Source organism: Triticum aestivum, chromosome 1B (assembly GCF_018294505.1).
Source record: "Triticum aestivum cultivar Chinese Spring chromosome 1B, IWGSC CS RefSeq v2.1, whole genome shotgun sequence".
NCBI lineage: Eukaryota > Viridiplantae > Streptophyta > Magnoliopsida > Poales > Poaceae > Triticum > Triticum aestivum.
This window is the reverse complement of record NC_057795.1, coordinates 687253675-687275743: the sequence shown is the minus strand read 5'-3', so window position 1 is coordinate 687275743 and position 22069 is coordinate 687253675. Positions and strand designations below refer to the sequence as shown.

The 22069-nt window shown below is 42.6% G+C and overlaps 1 protein-coding gene across 1 annotated transcript; it reads right to left on the bottom strand.

The window, feature by feature from the left end:
• Window positions 1-5640: 5640 nt before the first annotated feature.
• LOC123149384 (putative disease resistance protein RGA1) lies at window positions 5641-16861 on the bottom strand. Its single transcript, XM_044569039.1, has 4 exons — window positions 16474-16861; window positions 14904-16040; window positions 10148-12811; window positions 5641-6017 (listed from the first exon to the last, which is right to left on the bottom strand). Exons 1-4 carry the CDS (start codon window positions 16771-16773, stop codon window positions 5811-5813), a joined length of 4308 nt encoding a protein of 1435 aa, XP_044424974.1. The 5' UTR covers window positions 16774-16861; the 3' UTR covers window positions 5641-5810.
• Between the last annotated feature and the right edge of the window lie 5208 nt (window positions 16862-22069).

The window sequence follows — 22069 nt, the reverse complement described above, 5'->3', positions numbered from 1 at the left end:
TGTTGACCACTGTCATATGTTTCAGGCTTTCAGCATGGTTTGCTTTTAACGCAGCGTCAGAATGTAAGATTCTTACAGTGAGAATATGGAAGTTTGCTGACAGACAAACTAGCAACAGACTCTACAAGCGTTAGGTATGCTCAACAACCAAGTTCCTACGGTCCTACCAGACTCGTAGCTTGCTCAACACAAGCAAGTGCATACCGTGCTCACGAGGGCCGACTAACAGCAGAGTAGTTTGCTTCAAGAGATCACAAATTTTAGGCATGCTCAACAAGCAAGAGCCAGTCGTGCTCACCAAGACCGAATCCAAAACATTACAAGTACAAAAGAATTCATCAAATCAACTTACAAAACACAGTATCTAAAACGAACCCTGTAGAACAGAACAGTAGTACAGGTGATGACCTGCAGCCTCAGAGCCACATGCTCCTGAGCTGGTCTTGCCAACAAGTTTCCTGTCACCATAGCATCTCGCAATTTTTGAATAAATCCGAGCTATACCGTCAATTATTTAAGGACCAAACAATCACACGAGCACGACATCAAGATTTGTTAACGACAGGGGCGGAGCTAGAAAATTTGACCATTGGGTTCACTCACTGAATTATTGTGAGAATATGATATAAATAATTTACGTGCAAGGTCTGATTTTAGACAATATTATAACAAAAGTATAACATTCAAAGAAAACATAACGAATAGAATTATGATATCATTTATCACATATTGTATGACGGTAAAAACTGAAGAGTGTTGTACATACCTATTGACTGAAATCATAAAACCTCTTTTTTACATGTTATAAATAGAGTGGTGCCAAAATAACTTCAAGTCTTAGGTTTATTTTCTCATGTCCTTGAAACCATTGAAGCAAATGACAAATTAGTTTAAAAAGTTCAAAAATAAAGACCAGCAAGCAAAAGAAGTATGTTAAGTCACTCACATTTTGAGTACCCCGTTAGATTTTCATCATCTCAAAAAGATCAATCAAAACATTTAATACTAATGATAGAAAACATAGTTTCAACACATGGCAAATTAAAGAATCACTCATGAACCGATTACCCATTTTGTTACACAACTTTTTCTTCACAACATTCATAACCGAAATGCATTTCTTCATTGATGTTGTGTCATCTCACAATACCTTTAGACGATGACAGATAAAAGAAAAAGTAACATGCTTATTGATCAAACCGTTCTGGATTACTTTTTAGGAAACATCACCAATGGCCCTTTGTGGATAATCAAAATTAGATGGTGGCCTTATTAAATATCTTTGCCTAGTATCATCATCCTCTAAAATTCTCTTCTGATTAGTCGAATCATAAGGCAACAAATCTGAATTAATCCATCTGGCTTTAAAACCCACTTGCAACAATGATATTCGATGCACTTTGCGTACACCTAATGGCTGGCTTAATGGCCTTGATGTACCCGCATCATTTTTTGGATTTGGTGATCGACTCGACGACTTCCCTTACAGAAACTCCTTTGGATAGGCTAAATCAATCAGAATTTCTGGAATACACAATTAAGAAACTAGGGGATGTGCAAGAGATGTGATGATGCAATCTCATCACCTCGATAGAACTATAATAGTCTGCTTGCCGCCGTCGACCTGTCGTTGTCAGCTCGTCGGTGGTGTCTCAAGTGGTCACCAATTGATGGCGAATAGGAGAGACCAGATCGGAGGATTGTGGAAGCGAGCAACTAGGGCAGGAGATCATGCGGCTGGGGTTTACATACAAGAGATTAGGATTAAGGGAAGCAGATAGGAGCGCATGAACAGGCTTTCACGTGGCAATTCCCTTGTGGGCTTTTGGGCCTTGCATTGAGCGTCTAAGTTTGATGGGGTCAGCTCTTATTTTTTGTTGGGGTCAAAGCATGTACGTATCTGTATACTGTATGCGGCCATAAAAATTCGTTGGGTTCAGCTGAACCCAACGCCAATGTGCTGGCTCCGCCGCTGGTTAACGAGGTTCACTGATATGGCTACATTTCTGGGACCTGACTATGGGCGCTCCTCCCATGACACCGCTACAATACCGCACCCGGTCGCCCTGGACGCCGGCACATGCCGCCGGCTTCCCCTGCGTTTCTATGCTATTATGTTGGCATAGGTTACGTCGTGTGTCTACCTAGCTATATATGAGAGGCCTAGTGTACAAGTGTCCTACTAGGACATGACTCCATGTCCTATCTAAAAACAATACAATTACAAGTCCAACTGTAACTTATCTTGAACACAATATTCGACACAACTCTAACAAACTTCACCTTGTCGAATATTCTCCATCACCTTGAATTCGTCAATGCATCAAACTTCCAGGTACACTGGACTTGAATTTATCCCATGAACACCGCTGCTAATCCAAAGACTCCATGTAACTCCACCTGCAACTTGTAGTCCCTTTTTTTTTCTTGACCACAGTCAACACTCGAGCAATGTAGTTCCTCTTTACGCTAGTGTATGCTCCCAACTTCCAGAATATCCGTCCAACATCATCACACACTGATCACTGACCTACGTGAAAGTGAATAACTCACATATTGGGTTTCACACATAAGAGTTACATGAACTCAAACATCACCTCTCCTTTATTGACCGCATGTCTGAAACTTGAGTCATCCATCCCGAGTCAAATTTACAGTTATCTCATCACATGTATGACCACCGGAGCCCTGACCCGTCTCCATGCCCTGTGCATACCGCACGCCTCGCCGCTATTATCGCGTCGAGCCTCCGCTGTCCCGGTCGAGTCTCAAGGGTCGCAAAACCACACCACCCAACCCCCACTGCACAGTACCACCGATCATCACCGATCGATGACGAGTTTCACGCTTCCATCAGACCACTAAGCTCCAGTCCGAACTACGTGTCGCTCGCTTTTTACCTGCTGAAATAGGCTTTGACTCTCTGAGCTCTTACGTCGTAGCCCCTCAATCAGCACCAAGTGAAGTCTTCCATCAGACCTCAGCTCCACCTTCGACATGACTCCATGGTAGATGATCAGTCCACCCCCACACCTCATCAACTTCAAGCTCCGTGTATACACCACCTTGAATCTATCACGCGTCATAGTCTTGTGGAAGCCACACAAGCCCTTGAGCCTGTGCCATGTGTTTCCACGCCCAGAAGTCAGTCACATCAGCATCACGCTCCTATGTTGTCGTCGCTGATCCCACCATCGTCTTCTGTACCAACTGACTCACATCGATCCATCAGACTGTCATGTCCGACCTAGCCGAAATTATCCGACTGCAACCATGATTCACCATGCGCCGTGTGCGTCCCACACATCTCCGTGCATTGTTTGATGACCTGTGTATAAATGATCCTGCCACGACGTGCTTCAAACACTTCCGAGCCTAATACGCACGTCGTCAACCTGCCAACGGGTACAACCCCGTGCGCAATTAGCAATGGCTCAAAATAAAATTGCCTCCATGGTAGCTCCCGTGGTTGCACCATGTCTCCGCTGGTCCCAATGCTATTTTTCCTTTGTCCCATTGATGTCCATACCACGCCAATACCATGGGCAGATTGTCCTTTTTTTCACAACAAATCTCCTGTACACCATGCATGCAGCAGCCCCATCCGTCGCTACTTGAGCAGCCACGCCTTGGCCCTTGCTCTTTTTTTTTTTCAAAACAGCCACGCCTTGGCCCTTGCCGTATGCGCTCGTACAAGCTGACTGAGCCTACGACTTGGCCTACAGAACCACCTGGCGCTGCCTGCTCGGTCCGACTCGGCGAGAGCCACGCGCGAGCGCCCCAGTGGGCCATATGCTGCCGCCTGGCCACGCGCCCGCACATGCCTGCGCTAGCGAAGTGCCGCTCCCAGACGCGCAATACTCGTGTCGCTCCGCGATTCCGCCGCCGCCGCTTTCGACAGTGGAGAGTACCGGGAGAAAAAAGATCCATCGTGACTCCCCATCTTTTTCAGCTCTGCTTCTAAAAAGAGAAAAGAAAAGAGACTGATCTTGACGTTGGTGTCGGTTTTTCCAACGAAACGAAAAAGTTTTGGATTGAGAGTTCACATAAGCATTGCACAATGATCCACATTAGGCGGGAAGCTGCAACATAGGCTAGTAACATGCATATGTTACTAGTCTATGTTACTACCTTCATAATAGGTAGTAACATATAGATGATAACATTCAAGCCGTCATTAATTGAGCTATAGACTCATTTTACTTCGGGGTGTGTTATGTTACAAGATAATATGTTACCACAAGCATCTCTCTCCTCATTAACTTGATGATACATAAGCAAAATTGTCTTGGAATGTGTTATGTTACTACCTAAGTTACTCCCACTATGACTAGCCTAAACCGATCTAGCCGACGCCAAAGACTCCAGCTACAACATGATTCCGCCGATTCTGATTGCTATTCTTTCTCGGTCCATTCAACCGCAAACCGACAGCTTCCAGAGAAAACCTCAAACCGATCAGCGCTAGCTTCATAATGAATTCTCACCGCCGTTTTTGCACACCGAATCTGAACCATCCTCTAAATGAAACAATCCACAACCTTCAAATAACCTATCTCTGATACCACTTGTTAAAATAAATCCGAAACATACTATCGATTATCCGAGCACCAAGCAATCACAGGAACACGACACTGAGATTTGTTAACGAGGTTCACCGATATGGCTACATCCCTGGGGTCTGACTATGGGCGCTTCTCCCTATGACAACGCTACAATACTGCACCTGGTCGCCATGGATGCCGGCACATGCCGCCGGCTTTCTCTGCATTCCTGTGCTATTTTGTTGTCATATGTTACATCGTGTGTCTACACCTCACTATATATGAGAGGCCCAGGATACAAGTGTCTTACTGGGACACGACTCCATATCCTACCTAAACACAATACAACTACAAGTCCAACTGTAACCTATCTTGTACATAATATTCGACACAACTCTAAGAACTCCTGACCTGGTCCTCCTTCAACTCCGTCAATTCGAATTTTCCAGAACAAAATCTCGCAGGCTGATGCACTCCCTTGCTCTTGCAACCTGGGTGTGTAACTCACAAAAATTTCTGCAAAATGAATAATGGAAATTCTTTTATCAGCTTGGATTCAAGCTCATAAGATTCATAAGCGTGTGTTATAAACAAGGGAAATGTTTTATTCGGATCACGTAAAAGTAGTTTCCTGTGTGACGCTGATAGAAGCGGGGTGTCCCAATCTTTCGATGAGATGATAACTATCGATTTGGTGGAGTTGACTTTGACGATCCAACTACAGACGTGCGCGACGTTGTGCCTTAGCAATCGCTAAACCAATCTCCTGAGGTTATTGACGGTGCCAGAGGCACGATCAGCCTGACCACGAAGGTCTATTCCTGCAAACAATCGAAGAACAAAGAATAATATGATAAAGCACTCTGAATATTGTGAATATGGATGAAGTATTGATAATGGTGAGGATCCGAAAGTGGTCTTGCTCTGGTCGTTGGACACAAACGAAGTACACGAAGTTGCGTTGGCTAACTTTTAACTAAACAAATCTCAAGAAAAAAACTACTAGATGGATCTACTTATATAGGAGCAAGGGGTGGCGGCCAAGGAGGTGGGAGGATGTCCCAAGGCAGCCTAAAACTAACCCTAGGTCGTACAAGGCTCATGGGCCCAAGTGGAGGTGACGTAACACCTTTGGACTTGTAGTTTGACTCGGATTCTGCTGCAGCATCAGATTATTTCGTACATAACTCAACGCTCCGAACGAATTTGAAGGTGAATCCAATTGGGTTCGAAAGTGCACGAAATCTATTTTCCAACAAAAAAGAATCACCCAATTCGGAGTCCGGATGAAAAAATTATTGACGTTTTGAGCCAGGTATGTCTGTGGAGTCCGAATCTGAGTCCAGAACGTGAGAGACTTTGGACTCTATCTTCTCTTCGGCCAAAAGTGACGTGAGAGAACTTTTTGAACAGTAAGTAAACATCTCTTTCTCCCTTATCTTCATATGTGTATTGTACAAATGTCTCATACACCTGCAATTAGACAAAACACAAAAGTGTGTGAAGTATTTTTGTTCTGGATAACATAAATAGATGATTGAATAGTTTACACTAAAAATCACCTAACAAATATGCATGTATGCAATATTTTTGATCGTATCCAAGATAGTCATATCATCATCAGACGCACTAGCAAATGCTGCAAACAAAAATCCACACCGGTAGACTATAGTGGCACACCATCATTAGACTAACTCTAAGAAACTGAAAATTGGTATCTTTCGCCATTGTTATATGTTGTAAAACGAGGTGCTTTTTAATAACAGGAAAATTGGAAAGCAAACTAGACGAGAATCTAGACATTTCTGCATGAAAGAACCCTCTAACGAATGCAACATAGAATATATTATATTCTAACATGAGGAAAAGGAGTAAGCATCCCAAATTGAGATTAGTATGACAAGGAGCCTGTCTGGACATATACCTTTTTCTCTATGCGAGCCAGCTTCATCTTGTTCTCCTCTAATTTAGACCAACGCTCTAGTCCAGGGCAGTAACAAACGTCTAGTTCTTGGAGGTTGGTGAGTTGTTCTATGCCCTCAGGCAAAGACTTGATACCATCATAGTAGTTGATACTAAGTTGCTTGAGAAAGGTGGGCAGGACACATACCATTTCTTGGTTGTCAGAGAGCTTCATCTTTCCTCCTCTGATTTAGCAACCACGTGCTCTAATGTAGGGCAGTCATAAATTGCAATTTTCTGAAGGTTGGTGAGTTGTTGTATGCTTCTTGGCAAAGATTTCAAAACAACATTGCGACGTATGGCAAGTATCTTGAGAGAGGTCAATTCGCCTAACCATTGCGGCAGTGATACGTTGTAGCATGACTCCAGTTCTAATGACTGTAGCTTTGTAAGCTGCCTCATGTTCTCGTTAAACTCTTTCACACTATCGCTATGTCTAATTTGTAGATTCTGTACAGAGGTGAGCTCCTCCAGAAGACTCCCTCTGAGAGCATGTTATTTTATCGACATCCTTCAAATGGCCCTGAATTTTTTCCACCAACTTCTATGACAATTTCAGGGCACCATGAAGGTTGTTTGAGTTTTCGATAATTCTTGCATTTTCTAGAGTGTAGTCGGTAAAAGTGGTCGATAAATGGCTGAACTGACGCAATTCGCATATGGTGTGTGAATTCGTCTAAACCTAGAATGGATGCCTGCCAAAGGCATGGACAACTACTAGAAAAAGTTGAGGGTTATTTCATGCATGTACAGAAATAGACCATGTTCAATGGAGGATTTTCGAGTAGGCCAGAAGGATTCGTTTGAGAGCACTTATTTTAGCATCTGTCAAATGACCCCATTTTCCCCTGACCTTGTATGACCAATTCAAGTCACCATGCCGCGTTGTTTTGGTTTTCAACAAATTTTGCATTTTCTGGAGTTTTCTTGTTCAAAAAAGGCCGATAAATGGTTGGACATGTCGCAACTTGCATACGGTGTCGAAAATAATTCAAATCTGACATGGACGACTACCATGGACATGCCCACCTTCCGACAAAATTTGGGGTCATTTTCAAGGATGTCTAAAACTAGACCATGTTCAACGAAGGGTGTCCGAGTAGCCCAGAAGGCTCTGTTTGAGAGCACATTATTTTTCGACAACTTTGAAATGGCCCCAATTTTTTGCATGGCCTTATATGACCAATTCAAGGCACCTTGTCAAGTTGTTTTGTTTTTCTAATTTTTTTTGCATTTTCTGAAGTTATATCGATAGAAAAAGGTCGACAAATAACTGGACCTGTCATAACTTGCATATGGTGTCGAAAGTCGTTCAAACCAGGCATGGATGCCTATCGTGGGTATGTCCACCTATTTACAAAGATGGGGTAATTTTAAGGATGTCCAAAAATAGACCATGTGCAATGAAGGATGTTTGGATAGGGTTAGAAGGATCCTTTTGAAAGCACGTTGTTTTTCGATATCCGTCGAATGGCTCCAATTTTTTCCCACCAGCTTCTATGATAAATTCAAGGCATCATGTCAAATTGTTTGGATTTTAAAAAAGTTTTGCATTTTCTATAGTTTTCTCGATGAAAAAGGGCTGATAAATGGGCGGATGTGTCACAACGTGCAAATGGTGTCAGAAGTTGTTCAAACCTGACATGAATGTTTCATATATCCGTGTCAGGCTGTTACAAGAAGTTGGCATCATCCATCCATAGAAAAAACACCTAATGAGAGGAGTGTGCTAGACTAGGCCAAACAGGTGCATTCGTGAGGATGTAGTTTCTAATTAAGAATGCCTATGTTATTTTCAATTTTTAGCATTATCAATCAACATGAAGATTCTCCTATATCCTATTGATATTATCCACAAACTGCAATCATTTCTTAAATTACAGAATATTATAAACTTGATATTATCAATCAACATGAAGATTCTCATATACCCTATTGATATTATCCACAATCTATTGAAATTAGTGAACACTTATGAAATTTCAATTTGTGTATGAAAATTTTATAAACTTGAACACTTTTTCTAAATTGTGGACATATTCCCAACAATTGATATTATCCACAAACTGCAATCATTTCTTAAATTACAGAATATTTTTAGAAATTGTGAACAATGTTTGAGAATATAAATATTTTTTGCATTACAAAACTAATTCCAATTTTTAGATAGGTTTCAAAAAGGAGAAAAAAATTAAGGAAAAAATAAAAAACTAAAAATAAAAAAGAAAAATCTCCTGCCCTTTGTCATGAAGGGGAATGGGATAATCTGAGCCCTCGATGTGTTGGGGGGGGGGGGGGTGGAGGGGGGTGTACCGAATCTCCTGCCCTTTGTTATGAAGGGATATGGGATTATCTGAGCCCTCGATGTGTTTAGGGGGGGGGGGGGGGTGTACCGAAGCGGAAGCTGATTTGAGCCATGAGACTTATCCGGTGGTTGTTTCTTCTATTTTGTTTGGCGTGTTCTTATCATAGAGCACATGTATTAAGGAGCTCCATATGCATCGCCTAGAACTGCGGATCGTGTCTCGAGTCCAGTTTATTTTTCTCTTTAATGCTTTTTGTGCCGTTGGTTGCGATGCTTTGGTAGTGGACAAGCTATCGCACAGAATAAAATCCTTGTGTCTCAAATCCCTATCCTGGTGTGATCATTGTGGTGGCTGTGAACCTGTGTTGTTTTCCTTCCATAGATTACCGGTTCTACATCCGGCGGTTTGTCATCTGACACTTCGGCTTGTATTGGTTGTGGTGTCAAATTTGTGGTTGTACTTGTAAGTGGTAATCATGTAGTATCATTCTTCTGTGGTAGTAATGAACGTTTTCCGTGATAGTACAATTATAAATCAATGGTCCTACATCTTGTCTTGTAATGACCGCAACGTGTTCAGCGGTTTTAGGTTCGCACCTATTAGGGTGGGTGCCTAAAGCAGCCACACAAAACATTAAGATCAGCCCAGACTGTGAAGGTTTTGTCTTTATGGTTTTTTTTAACCAACATTTAGAGAAAGATCAAGACGCAAAAGGTGGAGCAATAATGGTTTTACCAGGGAATTTTGTTGTTTGTGTATGTTTCGGTTTGTTCCGTCTGATGAATTTTCGGTTTATCAGTATAGAACAAATGGTCGCTTTTAGTTAGCGATTCAGAAAGAGATGGTTGCGTGTTGTCTAAACTATATATTGTTCAGGTTTGATGTCCAACTCTCTCCGCAGATAATGTTTAGAAGAAACTGGTCGGCGCCACAACGTTTTGTTTAAGAGAGTTGGGCAGTTTTGGCTGATCTGTCTTTTATGTGTTGTTTTTTTCTTCTAGACATGATGTGTACAAGGAAAAAGAGAAGGGCTGAGTCAACTTATTAGATTTGATTCTAGTTGCTATGAATGATAAGTGCAGATTTTGTACACACAAGGAAGATGTTTTGTTCAGATCAAGAAAAAAATGTTCCAGGTATAGCGCACGGTTATTGTGTCCATCTTTACATTGGTAGCCGTAGACTGTCACTAGGCACTAGACGTACACTAGAAATTAGACAACTCGTATTTGTGGTATATTGTTATATTTTGCAAAACAAGGTGCTTTTTAAACAAAACGAAAATTGCAAAAGCAAAGTATACTTAGAAATGCAAGACTGAAGGAGGACACATACCTTCTTTTCTATGCGAGCCAGCTTCATCTTGTTCTCCACTAATTCACACCATTCCTTTAGTCCTTTGCACCTCGTTATTGTTAGGTCCTGTAGGTTAGTGAGTTGATGTATTCCCTCAGGAAAAGACTTGATACCATCACATCCATGCAGATAAAGTCTCTTTAGAGAGGTGGGCAGCGCAGATTCCCTTTGTTGGTTGTCAGCCAGCTTCATCTTTCCCTCCTCTGTTTCAGCAACCACGTGCTCTAATGCATAGCAGTGCATAAGTACTATTTCCTGGAGGCTGGTGAGTTGTTGTATGCTTGCCGGCAAAGACCTCAAGCCTTCATTGTTATGTATCCAAAGTTTCTTGAGAGAGGTCAATTTGCCTACCCAATGTGGCACTGCAGATATGCTTTTGCAGAAATACAGTTCCAGTGATTCAAGTTTTGTGAGTTGCCTCATGTTCTCGTTCAACTCTTTTACACCATTGCTTTTCTGTATATGCAGATTCTTTAGAGATGGGAGCTCACCCAACCATATTGGCAGTTCTTCCATGTCTTCGTCTTCTAGGCATAGTTCCTCCAAAGAGGACAGTAGTTGGATGATATCTGGTGAGCCGGTTAGATCGCCACAATTTTCAATAGTCAAAGAAGGGAGTCCAGGAAAGTGTCGAAGCAACCTCCACTCATGCAGAGGCACCTTGCAGTCTCTAACTGACAACCAAGTAGTTACTGTAGATGAAGAGGAGGTAGCACTGGTGTGTGACACAATGCACTCATCCTGTGATGATAACACATTATCACTGCATAGTATCACCCATCTTTTAGCTTTAGGCAGAGGCACTTTCATCCTTAGCATTGGGCAACCATGTATTACTAGTTCTTCTAACACGTTCTCCTGACCGGTGGAGTATGAAGTGTCCCACTCTTCCAGATTTGCCATATATTTGAGAACCAGTAAGTTCAGGTTTGGTAGTTGACCCACTACCCAGCCTGGAAAGATGACACTGTTATAACCACATATCTCCAATATACTCAATGTGCTTGGAGGCACTAGTTTTTCGAGCAACATTTTGTCATCCACAAATCTGTCAACACCTTGAGTCCACTCCAGTTTCAACTTCCAAATGCTTTGCTTTTCCATTAATTTTATACTATGTGCCTCTCCTGCAGACTTCACATTTTCAAGTTTAGTTATCTCCAGCTGAAAAGGATCTGCGGACTTTAGTTGGACAAGATTGCTGCTAGATCCATCATTACCAGCACGCACCATAAAGTGTGGTAACGATATTGCACTGCTACCGAGTTGAGGTATTTCAGAAAGACCGTAACACTGTTCTACATAAAGAAACTTCAAGCTACCAAGTGTACATATACTTTCAGGTATTTTCTCCAAAGATGCACATCCCGAGAGGTACAATGTGTGCAGTTTTGTCAGGCCACAAATACTTTCAGGTATTTTCCTCAAAGATGTGCATCCCGAGAAGTCCAAATGCTCTAGCTCTGAAAAATCAATTCTGCATATATGGTTGGTTAGACTGTCCCATGTTTTTGCAGAGAGAGGATTGAATTGATCTTTGGTTGGATCATCAGAGGAGTGTACTGGTATATTTCTTAGTCCAGATAGATTTAAATACCGGAGCTTGGTCAGATCATCTGGCAGCGAACTGACGTGTGTTTCTTTTAAATTCAAATATTGTAGACTGGTAAGACCAACCAAAGCTTCATGTACACAATCAACCATATAACAACCTGATAAATCAAGATGGAGCAGATTCTTCAGACTCCCAAATAATCTTGGCAATTTTTTCATATCTCGCCAACCTGATAAGTTTAAGTACTTGAGTTGACTGAATCCGCCCAAAGATTCAGGGAGCTTTTTGAGTCCACATTTCCTTGAAGATAAGTTCAAATACTCGAGTTTGGTGAGGGCACTCAAAAATTCTGTTTCTTTACCACATTGAAGATATGAGCTGTCTGATAAGTTTAAATACTGCAATTTGGATAGGCCGCCCAGAACTTCTGGTATATCTCCGATATTTGGGCAGTATGATAAGTTCAAATACTCTAGCTGTGTTAGACTCTCCAAGAACACTGATATTCCTTCCACAGATGAGCAATTTGATAAGTCCAAATGCAACAATTTTTGTAGCCTCCCGAATGATTCTGGCAGTTTTGTAATTCCCGAACAACTTGACAGATCAAGATACATTAGACTCTCAATTTCTCCAATTGACTCTGGTAATGCTAAGATTGTAGGAGATCCATGAAGATTCAGATAAATCAATTTTGAGAGCTTGGTGATACTGTCTGGAATCTTTGCATCTTGGACTCTTGGAGCATTAAGATATCTCAATTGCTTCAGTTGACCAATACAATCTGCAAACGTATATATGGCACACTCAATTAAGTCCAAGACACGCAAAGACTTGGCAGATGAAAATGCAGCATCATGAACTTCAGATTTGTCACAATCCATAAAACGCAACGCTCTTGTCTTGGATAAGTCTGATCCCAATGGCTTGCTACAATCATCTAGCAATGCATAGTGGTAGCGGGTTCCTTCAGCATTATTGATATTGCCAACAAAAATAATTTCATCCTCCATGACAGATCTTGCTAAATCATGCACCAGGTCATGCATGGTCAACAATATAACATCTTCATCATGTAGCTCAAAAGTCTGCAACAAAATCATTCAGCAGTGTCAGACTTTTGGATTTATTTGGATTTAAACAATTTATGACTTCATTCCTCAAATCTAAAACATTTTAAGCGTCAAATCCTTTATTAAATACTGAATTTTATTCTTGGTCCCCTGCTATTTCCCAAGTTTAGATTTGGTCTTTAAGATCCAAACTAGACAATTATGAACTTTGAGTCTCAAGCCCATACGAATTTCTTGTCTCAAAAATTGCAAAATCATATTTGATGACGCGACGGTTCTTTTGCGCCAGCGTCTGCCAGTTAAACATGATTTTACTTAGCAAAAAATAACAAAATATGTGAATTCAAGGAAACTAGGGAAGGAAAATAATTATTTGATAAAATTCAGAATAAGAAAAAAAATACTGCAAACACTAATGCAACAGAAGCACGTTGTAGGAAAATGAAAACCCCGCAGTGCCTTGCTTCATCCTCGCCTCTAGGGATGATGACCTATGAACGAGAAAGACGAGGAGGTTGCTGTTCATCGTCTCCCACCTCCCTATGTAGGCAGGTGGTAGCCGGCCTCGGCCTCCATACGAGGTAGCTGCAACAGGCAGCCTGCATCATCGGATCCCGCGGCAGTAACCACAATTTTTCAGTCTCTCAGTAGTACGGAACAACCTATCACATAAGATACATCACCAGCAATTTGACGAAACCCAGTGGTGATAGCTGCCATGGTCCATTAAAGACGGGATATCACTGGTTTCAGAAGATATGCTTATAATTATATGTACGAACTTATTCTTAGTTGTACATAAACGTGTATTTGTCTATTTGACCATTTTATGTGAAAGGAATTACATCAATGCTTTTATAATGTGAGCTCGCTAGCAGTAATATTATTATTATTACTTTTGGCTGATGGAAGATGGCTAGGGATGACCGTCTGATGCATGTGTTCATTGGCTGGTTACTCTGTCCACATGTGTTAGCTCGAGTTATCTCTGTCCCGCAAGTACTGGTGGCTGGCAGAACCGCTAGTAGAATGTACTATTCCCTTTGTTCCATAATGTAAGACGTTTTTTGACACTATTATTAGTGTCAAAAAACGTCTTACATTGTGGGATGGAGGGAGTATCACCGTAACTTAATATAAGACGTTTTTGGCACTATAACAATGTTAAAAAATCTTATATTAAGTTGCGGAGGGTGTATGTCCGAAACAGTTATGTATTTTGCAATGAAAAAAATAGCACGCTATACAAAATAGTGTTGCCCTTTGAAATACGCTATTAGCGTGCTATAACGTGCTATAGCGTGCTATTAGCGAGACATTGTGCGCTGATCTATATAGCGGGGCAATTCGCGACACGCTATAGCATGCTATTAGCGGCGCTATAGCAAACTATTTTTTTATTGTGGTATTTTGTGATGGTAGTGTCTAGTTTGCATGTATACCAGGGGTGATTCTCCATGATGGTTTCCAAGACCGCATCAGATGGGTGTTTTATTCCTGAATATCTATAACCACTACAGTGAACCGAAATATATTGTTGTACATTTCATGATTAATGTTGTAAAAAGACTGATTCTAAAAGAATATCGGAAAAAGAAAAGGGAGATTAACTTCTCGCACCAAGTAATCATGCTAGTCACAGTAAGCCAAAATGCAAATGCACATGCCACATCTGGATGCGAACTAAAGGCCTCGGGGTGGGCATTTCTTACAACAGGACATTACGATTTTCCCGATGGCCTTAGTACTCCCTCGGATCCATATTACTTGTCGCTGCTTTAGTTCAACTTATACTAGATCCAAGGGAGTACTTACAAATGTGTACTTTTTGTTTAACTAGCATGCTACAGTAAAACCAATAATTGAATATTGTAGGGATGTGTTGGGTTCCATTTGTGTGTATCAATCATTGAGATATTGTCAAGAAGTTATTTCGAAAAGCTGCACTGTAAGCAATGATTGTGTGATGTACTCCAAATCATTCTCAGCAATTTTAGAATTATATTATAGTTTCAATATTTGTCAGCTTGTGGACTTTACAACTATACTTAAGTTACCTTACACCAGTTCAAAAAGAACAAATTGTAAAAGGTATGAATAAACTCACCGATGATGACTTGAAATGGTCAAGAAAAGAAAGGCCCAAAAGCTGACTAATGTATCTCTCGCCGAGTTCCCACGAAGAGAAACCAAGAGAAACCCACTGATGAACTAGATCATCTTTAAGTATCTTGTGACCTTTTGGAAATATTGCACAATAGGCAAAGCATAGCTTCAGATACGAAGGCAAAACACTATAGCTCAACTTCAGAGATGCAAGCACTTGTGTAGAAGATGTATCTTCCAAAGAAGGTGCAGTCCAGATATTACTATCTCTCACTGATTCCCATTGACCATATTTCATAGATTGCAGCGTGTGCCCAAGTGATTTGGCTGCTAAAGCCACGCCCGCACACTTCATTGCAATGACCTTCCCTATTTCTTCCAATTGTTGTTTGTCACCTCTAGATTCAAATGCACTCTTTTGCTTTATAATAGACCAACACATATCATCAGTCAATGGTGCTAATTTGTATGGTTGGATGGTTGACATTTTCTTCGCAATACCTTCACTTCGTGTGGTTGCTATAACAACCACCTTACTGCTCTCCCCAACTTTTAACATATATTTCAGTTCTTCCAACTGAGATATGTTGTCTTCCCACAGGTCATCTAAAACAATCAGAATCTTCTTGTTGGAAAGGAGCTTTTCAAGGGAATTACGGATCATCTGCTTTCCAGTGTACCCACTCTCTTTATCTTTCTCTGATAGTTGTGATATTATAGAGTTCCCAATTTTGATCAAATCAAATGTCTGAGACACGTAAACCCACACTTGAGAATATTCATTGAATTGGGAACTATTGTAAACCATTTTTGCCAAGGTTGTCTTGCCAAGGCCTCCAATGCCATATATAGGAACAATTGTGATATCCTTTTTCATGCTCTCAGATAAAGAAGCCAATATTATATCTCTCTCCTCAGTCCTCCCAATGATTTGTGTCTCCAGGGTTGATGATGTTTCCCGTATATCAGTCACCTTTGGCTCATTGGCATTAGTGCAGTCTGTTAACTTGAATTCCTTGTGTTGATCTGTTATAACCTTGAGGTCGTCCCTCATGTTGTTCATCCTATTGGCCATTGTAATGTTGGGGCCAATTGTGAGACAAGGGATCATGAACGCCAAATATTTTTTGAAGGAGAACTGCAAGACAGTTGCTTTGTTAGTAAAATACAAAATGGCCAGCACACAGCAGTTTAGTATAGTAGGATATTACAAAAGCATTCAGCCAACATAAATTTTTGTTAATACATCAAGAGGGAAATCCTCTTATTTCTAAGAACCTCCGATTGTAACTGCCAAGGTTAAGACCAATGTCACCTTTAATGATGTGCTGAGAACTGGAGCTAAAACAAAAAAGGTATGAAGATGTTTCAGATGCACGGCCCGAACGCTGAGGCCTGTCAAAACCATGTCTAGTTCATCCAAGGATCTGGTGCCCAAATTATTGTTATCGAGACTGGATAATAGATTTCCATCCCACAATCATTAAAGGTGAAATATCTGGGTGCAAAAAGAGAAGAGTAGCATACTCACAAATTAAAGAACTGCGTCAATTTACTGCACAAATGCATACCTTGCGCGCAGACGGCTGGGTGATGGCTTGTGTGTCTGCTTCGAACTTATCAATCATGTCAGAGACCTCATACAAGAAGTCCTTGAGCCGCTTCAGCCAAAGACCCGTCAGTTCATCGGTGATGGACCGCCTCTCCGCGACCTTGAGCACTGCCTCGACAGACTCCAGCGCCATCTTCATCTTCTTGAGATCCCTGTCCAAATTCATCTGCAGCGCGATCTGACCTCCAATCAGAGAGCCAACCTGGTCGCCCACCACCTTGAGGATGGCAGCGGCAAGCATGCCGCCGAGCGCCACCATGGCCACGGCCTCTCAATACGTAGGTGTTGGGTTGAAGGTGCTGGGAGGAAGACTGGTAGGGCAGACGATGGCGAGGTGCGTGATGGGATCTTGCTTGCTGAAGTTTGGGTGCTGGATCGGACCTTGGTAATTGCATTAAAGACAACAACTCTATGCTCAGTCCTTGTGTGTTCATTTTTTACTGAAGAGTTGTACGCATCTCCATGACTTGTATAGTATATTTTTTGTTTGGATCGATACTTAACAGCTGTATGCACATGAGTTAGTGTGGGTAGTTTCGGCGAATGTGCCACCTCAGTGCAAACTTTGGCAGACATAACGTGTTTGGTGCCGGAAAGTGAGTGGAGTCATGTGAAGTGCCTTGCACATGCTGCTAAGTGCGTGCAGATTACCTGAACGCTTGCTTACCAAGTGACAGATTAGCTGAACCTGGTTTTAGTTTAAGTTTGGTCCATACAGTTGTTGGACTTTTGGGTTCAGTAATCAAACCGTTGGTAAGGTATTGGACAAGCAATGAGTTAGGGAGAGAGCTACCCAAACCGAAATGCAAAGCCACCTGTGAGCCATGATCACCGTTGGATCAGATGCCATACGTCTGCGTACATGGCAAATTGGTGCATAGTAGATAAGGTGCCACTGATGTCATTGATACATCTATCCTAGCTAGATATAAAGCATCTAGCTAGGATGCAGTGAGCATCAATGTTCGCTGGCAACAACAAGAATATACAAAATGTTGCGAGCATTGGTGAGCATCGGGGTTTTAGAGAAACGCTACTGGCACCTCTTACTCTTAGCGTCATACGTAGAAACGATGTCATTGATCCATCTATCCTCATGAAGAGCATCCACCACCGTCCTCTTTTTACCACCAGTCGCCTTGATAAACTGATACAAATTACGAGCGATGTCAAGAGCACTACGACTGTCAAGCCACAGATCCTTCCATAAGCTCACTCTATCTCCCCTTCCAACAAAACACCTCCTGGCAGGCTGGCAGCGAGTAACAATTATGGGGTCTTAGGGGAGACCTCAGGGGACAGACCGGACCAAGATCTGGTTGGGTTAGTCCGCTGCAACCAAAGCCATCTCATTTGTAACGCGTCGTTCAAGTGATCAAGGCGAAGAATCACGAGCCCACCACACCACCGTGGCTTGCACACTTGTTCCCGGGCCACCAGAAAATGGCCTCCTTTCGCCTCCTCAGATCCTCACGAGAAGAAAACCCGGCAGATGTTGTTAATGATTTTGAGTACAAAGGGGGCAGCTCGAGAGAAACCACATGATAAATGGTGATCGCCGTAAGCACATATTGAATCAAATCAATGTAAGCCTCCAAGAGGTGAACAACATCGACGCCCACCAGGTAGCCCATCTGTTGGCTATAGGATGTCAGGATCTCTTAGCGGCTGCAGATCCACCAGAAGAAAACCGCAAGAATTTCCTTCATAGCCACGAACTCACTCTCCTTAGTTTAAAGAACACAGTCGCATTGTCTGCAAATAGAGAGTCTATGACGAACACCACAATAGTTAAGTGGTTTGAAGACACAAGCAACCTCACCTCAATCCACCGTAGCATTAAGAATGAGTAGATCGTCAAAAACCACCACAGATGCGTAGCTTAGTGCAAAAAGCTACCATTTCCATAAAAAATTGCCGAAAACACCGTTTTCAGTAAAATAATAATAACCAAGAATCACTGAAATCTTGATTGACACCGTTTTCACAAGAAAACTGACAATGAGGCCCGGTCGTCAGGCCTATGGGGTACCGGGTGATAGCCCGCGAAGACGGTGTTTGACTGAATCGTTAAAAAGAAAAGAAGGCTCACCTCTCAGCTGCCCAGCCATTAGCAGTCGTCTTCAACCTTCTGCCAGAAGGAATAAGCTGAGGTGCGCGTGCGCAGATAGGCCGCCACCTCCGGCCTGCCTGCATCCCAAGACTTCTAGGCGTCCCAAGCCTCATCCCCTTCGCGACCAATGCTGGAGAAACCCGCTCCGCCGATCCCCATCGCTCACAGCCTCTCTCTCACTCTCCTACTCGGGTCCACATCAGAATCCAGAGCACGCCGTTAGCGTCTTCCTTCGCCCGCGCAGCCACTGGCCTCCCCTCGGAGAACGGAGAAGCAAAAAGGCTCGGCCGCGAGTTCCTGAGCATCCCCAACCAGAGGATTTGGATGGAGGCATCCTATAGAAAGTGTGCGTCGTCGTGGTGCTCGTCTTTGACCGTCGGTCACCCGCTCCAATTCATCAACGTTGCTAAGCCCTGACGACTCTTCTCGATGTCATCAACACCGCGCCGGCCTTGCGAAGCCAATGACATCGTTCCCGACAAGCCCCGCAAACCCATGCTTTGTCCCCGGTCAATAGTACTCATACCAGTGCTCGTACCGACTGTTGTAAGCTCCATGACACCATCCCAAGCAACATTGATAAAAAATCCCAAGTCCCATTCGCATCGGGGAGGCCAAAACCCATACGCTGCCAAAGAAGAGAACATCTGCTACACCTCCATCCATCTCCATAGCCATCGCCATTCCCATCTCCACCTCCGTCTCCATAGCAATCATCCACAACGTCCATTGCCATAACTTGTAATCAAGATACATCATGTAAGGATTGTATAAGACAATTATCAATTATTCATCTCAAGTTCTATCTACAATGTCTTTCACTGTGATCTATTTGTGCCATGTGAGTAGTTCCAACGGACTGAGGGTTGAGGCATAAACTTGCAGCCCCATGTATTTTTGCACGGACCTAACGTTATATTCATGTGTATCGCAATGGATTGTCTCTTGTCTCTTTCTCGTTCTAAGGCCCTGTAGATAGCTGGGGTCCAAAGGATCGATCAAGGAGGAGGTAAAGTGCAGGACGAGTGGAAGACTATGTAGAAAGTCGGTTATAGTAAGGACGAGTATGGTAGCAATAAGTAATTCCCTAGAAAATATAAGGTGAGTCCATTAAACGGCCAATGCATTGGTCCAGAGAAACCCTTCATAATCGAGATACCCAACGAGACGATAATGACTATGATTGGACAATATAATCACATGATGCGGCCGCTGGTCAGTCACGAGGTTATTAGGAGTTTAGGACACAACCCCCACGCATACACGTTGACAACACATAGTAGCGGTGTCTAGCAAGACCATGTTGGATATATAGATGAAATCTCAAGTGCAAATATAGGACTGCAAGTCAAGACTTCAAGCCTACCCTATTTTCTTATTATTGTTTTCTCCTAAAACTATGTGTATTCAATCCGGGAAACTGGAACTTCTAACAATGATAGGAATTCCAGAATCACCTTTCGATTAGCAATGCTTCCCATGGATTCGATCACCTCTTGGAAAAAGGCAGGACTATCTACATCCAAAACAGGATCAAAGGTAATCAGGCGCCTTTTTGAAGCTAAGCTTTGAGCCTTCTTCCAAGGAAAGTAGTGGGGTCAATGCGGCAAGGATGATGAAAGCGACTGGTCTTGGTGAATTTTTGAGCCACAAGGCGTGAGACCGTCTACATTGGTGACTAATTTCCTCAACTGCTTTACTTTCATCAGTGTAGTATGTAAAGGCCACTACTTCTCGCACCGAGAGTAGCGGACGATTGGATATGTTAAAGAGAAGCATCAAGATCCCAGTATCCAAACATGATGAATATAGGTTGGCATAGGATTTTGGGGAACCGCCAAAGCACAAGAACTAAAGAGAAGATGAAACCATATCTAGAGACGTAGAACAAGCCTCTCATGCCGGCAAAGCTTGCCTTTTTTTAGAAAAGGAGGTCGTCCCCCGGCCTCTACATCAAAGTGATGCATACGGCCATCTTATTAAAAAGAAAATAGTTTAACAAAGTCTCCAAGTCTCATACAAAAAATGCTCAAAACGAGCAGAAAATAAAGAAAGCGGGATAGCCACAACTGGTGGTATAAAAGAAGATAGGAATCTAAACACCTATCCTGTTACATGACCGTCATCCAAACCGGTTGAAGATAGCCCGTGCTACCGTCTCCCAACGGATAGACCCAGTAACCATACGCTCCCTGGCATCCATCGGAGTGAGTAGCGACCACATATGGATCAACGTAGTGGTCCGGAAGATAACCTGCAAGAAATGGACATTTGTTGCTCTGTTAAAAACCATATCATTCCTGCAGTTTCATATAGCCCATAATAAAGCACATATGCCTACACGGATGTGTCTCGCTGTTTCTATCTCAACTCCATTTAGCCACGTCCCAAACAACGTGTTGATACTAGTAGGAGGAGCAATGTTACACACTATGGATAGACCGCCATAAAACTTTGGCCATCGGGCAATCGAGAAAGTGGTGTTTGATAGATTCGTCATGATCACAGAAGCTACATCTTCGAGATCCTGTCCAGTTACGTTTGGCCAAGTTGTCCTTAGTAAGGATCACTTGTTTGTGAACAAACCAAATGAACACTTTAATCCGTAAGGGCACTTTGACCTTCCAAATATGCATTGATCGAGTAAGGGAAACCGAATTGATCAAATCCAAGTACATAGATTTCACCGAAAACGCTCCATTCTTGGTTAGTTTCCGATGTACCTGATCTGGCTGTTGAGAAAGTTGGACATCCATCAATCTTCTCACAAGATGGAGCCACGCTTCCTAGTGGTCTCTCGCTAGCGTCCTTCTGAATTGAATATTTAGAGGGATTGACTGTAATACTGTTGCAACATATGCATCTCTACGCTGAACAATATTATAAAGAGAAGGATATTGGATGGCGAGGGGCATCTCCCTGATCCACGTATCCTCCCAGAATCACGTGGAATTACCATTACCAATGATAAACTTTGACCTATTGAAGAAGACTAATTTCACTCGCATTAGTCATTTCCAAAAAGGCGAATCAGTTGCCTGACCGTCACCTGTGCTAACACTACTAGGGAAAACCTTATACACAGCATGTTAACAGTAGCGCTTGACAAAAATGGGCGCTACCAAGCGCTACTACTATTTAGTAGTAGCGTGTCTATATAAACTGCGCTACTGCTACTATTTTAGCAGTAGCGCGTGCTAGGAAAACGTGCTGCTGCTAAGTTAATTTGTGCTAGCGCAGATGGCTAGCCCCAGTTAGCAGTAGCGCGTATCCTCAACCGTATCCTCAACCAGCGCTACTGCTACGGTCCATAGCAGTAGAGCGTGCTAGGAAAATGTGCTACTACTTACTTACCTTATCCTACACGCGCCCGACCCTCTCACTCACTCTCCCTCTCACTCTCACTCTCGTCCGCGCCGGTTCCGTCGTCCGCCGCCGCCGC